General features: G+C 38.3%; 2 protein-coding genes across 4 annotated transcripts; both read left to right on the top strand.

Moving 5' to 3' along the window:
• The first annotated feature begins 4,142 nt into the window (after positions 1-4,142).
• LOC148404314 (LRRN4 C-terminal-like protein) lies at positions 4,143-6,905 on the top strand. Of its 3 annotated transcripts, none has more exons than XR_015860541.1 (3): positions 4,143-4,293; positions 5,320-6,182; positions 6,766-6,905. XR_015860541.1 is itself a non-coding variant. In XM_088385592.1 (2 exons), exon 2 carries the CDS (start codon positions 5,322-5,324, stop codon positions 6,105-6,107), a length of 786 nt encoding a protein of 261 aa, XP_088241718.1. In that variant the 5' UTR covers positions 4,143-4,293; positions 5,320-5,321; the 3' UTR covers positions 6,108-6,370. The 3 variants fall into 3 exon arrangements, 1 of the variants encoding a protein (XP_088241718.1); XR_015860545.1 differs by lacking the exon at positions 4,143-4,293 and adding an exon at positions 4,317-4,475; XM_088385592.1 differs by lacking the exon at positions 6,766-6,905 and having other exon boundaries at positions 5,320-6,370.
• LOC148404313 (thiosulfate:glutathione sulfurtransferase-like) lies at positions 6,781-8,528 on the top strand. The gene is made up of 4 exons (XM_088385601.1): positions 6,781-6,922; positions 7,771-7,899; positions 8,043-8,205; positions 8,357-8,528. Exons 1-4 carry the CDS (start codon positions 6,835-6,837, stop codon positions 8,409-8,411), a joined length of 435 nt encoding a protein of 144 aa, XP_088241727.1. The 5' UTR covers positions 6,781-6,834; the 3' UTR covers positions 8,412-8,528.
• The last annotated feature ends 130 nt before the right edge of the window (positions 8,529-8,658 follow it).

Below are 8,658 nucleotides of genomic sequence, written 5' to 3'. Positions count from 1 at the left end.
ACCTATTCGTGAGATAGTTTCTCATTTCGGGGCATCACAAATCTGTCCCAGTTTTCTCACAGCATTTGTTGTTGTGATCTCGAAGTCAGCAATTTTCTGATCACGTTAGCACAACGGCTGCAATAAATTCGTTGAATTACGCATCTAAGGTTGCCATTAAAAGCACCATATAATCATTGGGGATCGATGCATGGAGCGTGATCATTTGCTGCTTAAAAAAGTATGTCAACGGAGCAGTTTGGAAACAAATGACGCACTATCCCTCTGTTTATTAACTCTTGGGTAGGACAATAAATGATACACAGAAATAATGAAAAATTGCGCACGTACGAGTCAGGCGAATACGTGAGTACAACCCCAGTTAGAATATTTGTCTAAATGTTTTCAATGACGTGATCATTTAAAAAGTCCTGTAAAAATTGTATCGCATACAATAACAGCAATGATAAAAATGTTAACATTAAAGGCATTTAGTGAGTAATTTACATAAAGGGCAAATTTTGTGAGCTGTATTTTCCTGGTACTCTTTCTTTCTGTTGTATAAGCGTTTCTTGAAATAAAATGCGCAGTAACCAGAACTTACCACGAAGTGGTGCTGCAACTCTGTGAGATTTGCCCATGATGGAAAAAATCTTTACTGGTAACACGCAGAAACCCAGATAAATTGAATTTAGCCTAGGAGTAAAATAGCAAAAAAAAATGCACATCATATTTTTATTTCAAGGTGTACAGTATTTTTCACATAAAACATTAGCAGACGCAAATATGAGTAAGAATGAACACGGTTTTGACTTTTTGTTTAACACACCGTATATGTTGACACATTCACTATGAAACATAAATTATAGCCCCTTTCCTTTACACATGGTTTATCTGGCTTTATCACCCCAGTAGCTTTTCTACTTATGGACAATAAAAGAAAATGTCAAGGTGAGTTGTTGGGTCTTTGGGAGTGCCCTGAACAGTTTCGATGCACCGTAAAATAAAACAAATGTGTATTTCCCCCCTAACAGATTTGTTTCCTCATCATTTCTCTTTGACAGGTCAAATTGTTGTTGTTGGTCTGTTTTTTTTTTCAACGGGGTGTGTTCACTTTCTGTATTGGCTGTAGATTCTGTACTTCTGGCGGCATGATCATCATGTAACACTCTCGAGGGTGTTCAGTCATGTTGACATTTGCTGACTCCAAAGGGATAGTGTGCGATTCACATGACGTTCATACATTTGGACCGTTTTGGTTTGGTTTGCAGCCATGCCTTGGTGCAAAATCAAAACCATCATGACTTATGACTATGACTGATGTTCAAGATGAAATAAAATAAAAACAGCAGCGGGTGCCCATTCAACAAATTAGGAAAAATCTCAAATTCAGCCAGGGACTTTTGGGCTTAATGGTGCTTTAATAAAATTATTTATATGAGACACTGCGTTCAGCTGATCCTGACCGTTATTAAATCGTGAGTAACATTGATTTAACACATCTTGTTGTAAATGGTTTTATAAATGGTTTTATCCTACAGTGTAGTTTCCAAGACTCTTTCATTTTTTCCTTGATTCATCATCACTCAAATATGATGAATTGATGAGTCATTAGATGGGGACGCAATATCATCATGTTTACATGTTACTATCCAATCACAGAGCTTTCGGTTAAAATGGGGATTGTAAAATCCTAAGAGAGGTGTGGGTAGAAGCGGAATGAGTATTTGTCTAACAAAATTCGGACATCATGAGGCCCCCACATTTCTCAGACAAGTCTTGAGAGGAACTCAGTCCATGGGAATTTATTAGTTTGAACTTGCTCAATGGGAGTGGTCAATATCTTGAATGTTGACGCATTGAGAAATAGTTAAGGATAGTTTTCCATGACTATTTGATGAAAGTGTAACATCAGCTACAATCGCACAATGGTTGGGATGGCACAGTCTGTGCAACATGCTGCAACATGCTGAAGTGGTGGGAGTGGAATTTTGCACTGGCAAGCTGAATTTTATTTGTAGTAGCATGACTCACTCTGGGTTCATTTATTCCTCGGGGGCCTTATAGCACCAAAAGTTGTACAAAACATCAACGGGCTGGGTTGTTCATATATCATATGAATCATATAAATTATATTAATCAATTGATTAATCAATCAATTATATCATAAATCATATACATGATAAACACTCACTGGTTGGACATTGAGAATTTCGCTTGAGGAACATCACATGGGCAAATCGCTGAAGACTAAACAACCATATCGGCTTTGGAATCTACATTGTGTCGGCTGTCTCTATTGCACAACCTGACTAAAGAGGTTTTGTCAAGTCAGGTATGCACACTTAAGCGTGAAAAATCTGCTTCAAACATTATCTTAGAGAATAATCAGTTTGTTTTGCAATGTTTAAAAGGTATATAGAGATTTAGCCCGATATGCTCTCTCTAAATTTTTTAGAAATGAAACAGCGATTGGACAAACCACAGCCATGGTCCCCATCTCGTCACTGCGAAACTTTTACGAGCTCTCATTCAAGTATTGTGAATTTGTCATCATGCTTGACGTGTCTTTACGGCATTTAGCACTTCCTCAAAGAATATTCATAGATTACTAATTGATGACAGCTCATTTCCTAATAGAAAAAAGACACTGACTGACATTTTGCTACTTACAGGAAATTATCCAATTCCAAAAATATCAATTTCCAGCTAGAGTTGTGCCATCAACTATAAATGAAAAATGATGCGTGGATGGATATACTTAGATATAATTTTAAAAATAATAAATACTTCAGACTGTCCAGACGACTGAAAAGAAGACTGAAATGAGTCAAAGTGTGATAAGTCACACCAACGTGTACCATCCAGTTACATGTTTGCGAAACTTATCAGTGCCCGCATATCTGGACAGGATGGCGCAAGAGGCCCGGAGGAGAAATAAAGCCAACACTACCTGGAGATGCACAAAAACATGTGTATCAAAGATACTCTTCTACGTTTTTATAAAAAGGTTTGGCTGTAAATTATAGAACGATGAAGCCTAAGTGCTTTACAACTAATAAAGAACATGTGACTTCCGCCCAAATGCACTCCCACACCTTCAGTGACTCAAACGTGACACTTTGGAATCATAAGCAATATAAAATACAAAACTACAGAGTCATACTAAATGTATTATGTAGTTTTGTTGATCCATTTTGTATCTTTCGCCTCAACTAAAATGCTTTCCATCTGTTCATACTCATTCGTTGTGGTTTGACACAAATTCTCTCTTATCCGGTACATCTGGCCAATATATCCACACATACACACAACTGTGTGGACATCTAAACACCACATTTTTTGGTGTCATGTGTAAGTTGCAGCATGAATTTACAAGTCTGTGTACTTTCGTCTTATTTGGCCGAACTCTTCAAAGGGTTGTTTAAATTTTTCAACAATTTATTGCTACTTCATTTGCCGCTATCAAATAGTCTTCACTTCATATGAACATGATTAGATTAAGGCAGGAAAGTTCACATTCTCACGATCTCATTTAGACGTTTGTTTTTACATCACGGTGAACAGTAAAAAAATCCTCTATTTGTCGGAAAACAATGATGAGAGTGAAGGAATTTACTCAAGAAAGGGAATAGTTTTGTGTCTTTCACTCTTTATCAAGAATAAGGAGAAAGAACCTGCAATCTTTGCCAGCTTTACCCCACAAAGGGCTTCGCACTCATTGTTCCGCTAAACTCACAATGGGGACTTCAAGAGCTGGATGGAGACTATCAGAAATAAACATGCATGCATTCCTTACCCCCTACTCTCAAAAGCACACCATGATGCTGACTTTAATGCCCTATTCACCAGAACACCTGCATAGTTTGCCGGAAGTTTTTAACATAGCTTTTAGCTTAAATAATGAATAACAGCTGCAAAAACACAGCACACACAACAAGTAATGGCCTCATTCATGCAGCAAACCAATTGGTATGCTGAGCGAGCTGATGGTAACATCACAAGCACCGGTCCTGAAAACACATGTTCATATTAATTCCACTGAAGACAAATAAAAGTTTTAGCGCAGCTTGAAGGGCTATTGAGAAAGGCAGCATGGTTTAAACGGGGGGAAAAAAAAGAGCAGAGGCAGCATGTGACAGAGAGACGGGGGGAGGGAGAGGCACTAAAGGGAGAAAAAGCGGGGATGTTGAGGAGGAGGAGGTAAAAGAGGAGGAGGGAAGTTTTTAGAAACTCACAGTGAGAACACAAAACAGCAAGCACACACGAGGAACGGCTAAGAAGGCACTTGAAATATTCATCATCACCAAACAGGTACAGTACAGCAATTTACTTTTCTGTGTCCAAACGGCCAAGTCCTACAATGGTTTATCTCTTGTGACTGAGTTATCCGCATTGGTATTCAAAGAAGGCAATCATCTGGAACAGTTTTTGTTGCACTTGGATTACCGTTAAGTTCCCACGGAAACCTCTGAGCTTGTCAACGCATTCATTTGGTGAGACTCCAGTAGTAGGCCCATATTGTCTTTTGTGGAGCTCAGGAATATTTCTCCTTGTGTACATTTCTCAATAGAAAAATTCCACATTTCCAATTTTGGTAAAACAAACTCAGGGGTGTTTGTTTTATCAACAATAATTTCTAAAGAAAAACATGATGATTTTGTTTTTATGGTTCCTACTGTGTTTGCGGCACTATGCGCCATGCTGATTATTTTCTTTCTCTTTGAAGCATTATGAACATCATTTTCAAAATGGGCACTTTACATTAGGTACACTTACGCTTTCAAATGGGATGCACTGTGTAATGTGTCTAGTTATTTAGTATTATATTGTTCCTACTGTGTTTGAGATATTGTTCTTATTTTATGTTTTTGTTTCTCCACATCATTTTCAAAATACACTTAACTTTAGCAACACTTGCATTGTCTAATGAGACTCCAACGCAAAAAAAAAACGCTTGTCCTAAATCAGGTGAGTCTTATAAGTGTACCTAATGTCGCTGCAAAGCCTATACATTTTGCCAAACAACAGAATTGCCCAATTTATTTATTTTCTTACTTTTTCAGAGAAGGAAAAAGCACAACAAATTCAACATACAAAAAGAGTGCGCATTACCATGACTCGGATTTCTTAAAATCTACACGGACATAAAGGAAAAATACTTAGCAAGCACATTGGTATTTTTTTTATTGCTTGTGACAGTAAGGTAAAAATCACAGAGGCAATTCTAATTTATACTGAGGCTAACGATTTGACAGAATGACAGTTGTTTGAATTGGTCAGTACAGATTATTGTCATTACAACATTATCCTCATCATCTTTATGATGTCTCTCAACAGACATGACATCACTACGTTGGAACCCAACTGTGCTTCTCCTTTTTCTGAGTGTCTGGCCTCTCCTTCACTCCCACCTCGTCGCTGATGCCGCTTCCACTTCTCCTCCAATCACACGCCCACGTTTCACATTTATTACTGGTCTAGATGTAGATTACAATGAGGATTATGATGAAGAGGGTGACTCCGTCAGCGAACGTCCTCCAGAAGTATTCGCCACCACAAGGATGAAGTTCCTACAACGGGAGATTTGCAAGGTTAACCCCTGCTTGGAAAATCAGGTGCCTTGTGCCAAGCTGTTGGCAGAGACTGGCTGCCTCTGCCCTGGCATCAGTGGGGTTGACAAGCCTCCTTACCCGCCACGCTTACATGCAATGACGCCAATCCATAGGGGGGCTAACAGGGGCAAGGTCGAGGTCAAATGGTGTGCTCCAACTTCTGTGGTGACTCAATACAGAGTGGTGGTGGAAGGAAAAGACGGAAAAGCCATAGAGTTCGGGGAAGCTTCACGACAAGGCTTGGTGGGCTCTTTGGAAGTTGGAACCAAGGTGTGTGTGGAGGCAGTTAACAAAGCAGGACACAGCATGCCCACAGAGTTTTCCTGCATGCGATATGACCCTCCCTCTTCATCAGAATATGAAGTGTTGGCAGGTATTATCGGAGGAGGGATTCTTCTCGTGCTTCTCATCTTAGGTGTGGTTGTCTGGAGGTGTTATAAGAACAGAAGCACAAAGAGAGACTCAGCTGATGGACTTGGAAATCCCTCATACAGCACAGAAGGAACATTGTGATCCAGACAGGACAATTATAGTAAGATTTTAAACATATGGGGAAACAGTCCAAGAGAGGATTGTTTACCACATCAGGTAATGTGTAAATATAGATAGTAAATTATCAGCTGTTGTTTTTCTTTTTTAATTCTATATATTTTAGGGCTAGAACTACCTGTTTTTGCTGGCAATTGACTTTTGTAGCTTTCTAGTAAAGTTTAACATTTTTGTGATCATGACTGAAACTTTGGTAATAAAATAATCCTGTGTGGACAAGAACTGAATATTTCGTTTTGTTTTATGAGGCTAAAAAATTTTTCTTTCCTCAGCTTTAGAATTATTTGGTGTGAGATAACATATAGGTAGATAAATTTATAAGAGCGACAACATTATTTTGATATTAATAACAAGTCAATACTTTTTTTTAATAATGTATCAGAAATTGTGAAAATTAAATTGTGACGGATTCTTATGATAGTCTGCTGATATAGTATATAGTAAGTAATCAGGCTTTATAAAGTAAAATCATAATTTTATACTGACTGTTTACATTTGTGTTGTATTATATTGTATGGTACTCCAACATTTTAAGACTTTTTTTTATTCGTTCAGGATCACATTAAAACGTTGATATTATTGGTTGAGAATAAAATAAGTCCCGCCTTCTCTGGGAACACAGGGCAATGATTTGTCACAGAACAGCACGGAAAAGGTACGGTTATGGTCATAAGCGGAAGTGACGTAGGACATGTCGCGAGTCCTGCAGCTGCCGCGAAATACGCGTACTGCATTGAGGAGCGTACAGTGGAGCGTATCTACAAGAATGGCGGGGACAGGTGAGTGACTACATAGTTCAACTATTTTCTTAGTCCACCGTGATTTTAGTTTATTTTTGTTTGACATTTTTGGTTTATTTCTTGAAGCATCCTTTCATCATTTTACGCTCAATTTAGACACAACCGTGTGTATCGTATTAAAAGAAAGAAAAAGATGAGACCGAAGCTGAGTGAAGCAAACCCATGCTTATGGAAATATGATGTTTATTCATGTGTCACTTGGAGGACAAGCAGTGACTCAGCAAACCTCAAGCAGCAGGAGACTTAACCCGGAAGTTTGAAGGCTCTCCAAGCAGCAGCAACCCAATACAAACACACAAAAATGTATGAAACGTAAACATTGTCATGCCTATGTAACAAAATACACGACAGTGACAGCGGGGTGATTAATTAATTAATTTATCTATCTGCCTATCTACAAACAAAAACACATTTCTATCCAGCTACAATATTTTAAACTTTTTTTCCTTCTCAGGTACTGTGAATCACAGGGGATCGTTGCCTGTACACTTAGAATGAATGAATACGCTGTAAACAGGGATGACCAATCTTTTTTAAACTGAGAGCATTTCCTGTCTCCTGATTGGTGCGAAGAGGTTACCAGTTTGATACAAACTTCTGAAATAAAAAATTTGCTCAAACCACATTTAACTCATGATAGTCATTTATGTGACTACACCGATCATGTGAATGTTTTGAAACTTGACTCCATGTTTGTAATTAGGTGTGAAATTCAATTTCTGTACTCAAGTTTGCACTCTGTAATTGTGTCCTATCATTTGTAGTCCGGCCTAAAAGAAAGTATTCAGTATGACTGTAATTCTGTTGTATTTCTTTGTGCATTACAGCCACTATGGATGTATCATATGATGATCTGAAAGCACTCATGGAAAAAGGACAAAACCTACTTCTTGTTGATGTCCGTACTCAGCAGGAAGTGGACAAGGGACGCATACCTGGATCGCTTCATATCCCAGGTCAGCCTGCCTCCTTCATTACGTGTACAGTAGTCAAAAACAGGTATGGCTGCTTAGTCTCATTTAGAATGCTGTCATGCAAGTCGACATGTCTTTCTAGTCTACATAAAATATTTGGCTTTAATTTCCCTCCAATAACCCAGTTGATGAAGTACAAGGTGCCTTTGGGTTGGAACCAGAAGCCTTCAAGGCCAAATACGGAGTCACCAAGCCACCGTTGAACTCTTCAGAGTTGGTCTTTCACTGTCAGATGGGAAAACGAGGGGCAACAGCTACAACCAAAGCAAACCAACTTGGCTACTTGAAGTAAGACAATTATTTTGTGCTCATAAAGTACCTGGGGAGGTTGAGGCCTATTGGCTTTGGTTGTCTACATTTTTTATTCACTTTTATTGTTTGGCAAATTGTATGCAGATTGTTACGGAGTCAGCACTGCTTTTGTGTTCCTGTGTTTCAGTGCACGTAATTACGCCGGAGGATACAGAGAGTGGTCTGAGAGAGGAGGGAAGTGACTTTTATTGAAGGAGAATATGGCCGCAGATTAAATCCACGTTTTTGTGCTTATCTGTTGTATCCTGTTTTATTATCATTTACACTCCATGTTTTTAATAAAGAGTGGTATTTGCCCACTTGCGTTTGTCCATCATTGTTAATCCATTACACTAATAGATATATATTATGGTATATATAATTATTGTTATTGTTCTTGTCATGTTGCAAAATTACAATACAATTTTATACAGTATAGATCTTCTTGTC

The sequence above is a fragment of the Syngnathus floridae genome, chromosome 1, assembly GCF_059516105.1.
Source record: "Syngnathus floridae isolate MCC-2025c chromosome 1, RoL_Sflo_1.0, whole genome shotgun sequence".
Classification (NCBI taxonomy): Eukaryota; Metazoa; Chordata; class Actinopteri; order Syngnathiformes; family Syngnathidae; genus Syngnathus; species Syngnathus floridae.
Note: the sequence above shows the minus strand (reverse complement) of the source record. Positions and strands in the feature narration are given on the sequence as shown.

Coding starts and splice junctions, on each gene's coding strand:
- LOC148404313 (XM_088385601.1), top strand. CDS start 6,835: ATGTCGCGAGTCCTGCAGCTGCCGCGAAATACGCGTACTGCATTGAGG. Junction 6,923..7,770: donor TACAAGAATGGCGGGGACAG/GTGAGTGACTAC, acceptor TGTGCATTACAG/CCACTATGGATGTATCATAT. Junction 8,206..8,356: donor AACCAACTTGGCTACTTGAA/GTAAGACAATTA, acceptor CCTGTGTTTCAG/TGCACGTAATTACGCCGGAG.
- LOC148404314 (XM_088385592.1), top strand. CDS start 5,322: ATGACATCACTACGTTGGAACCCAACTGTGCTTCTCCTTTTTCTGAGT.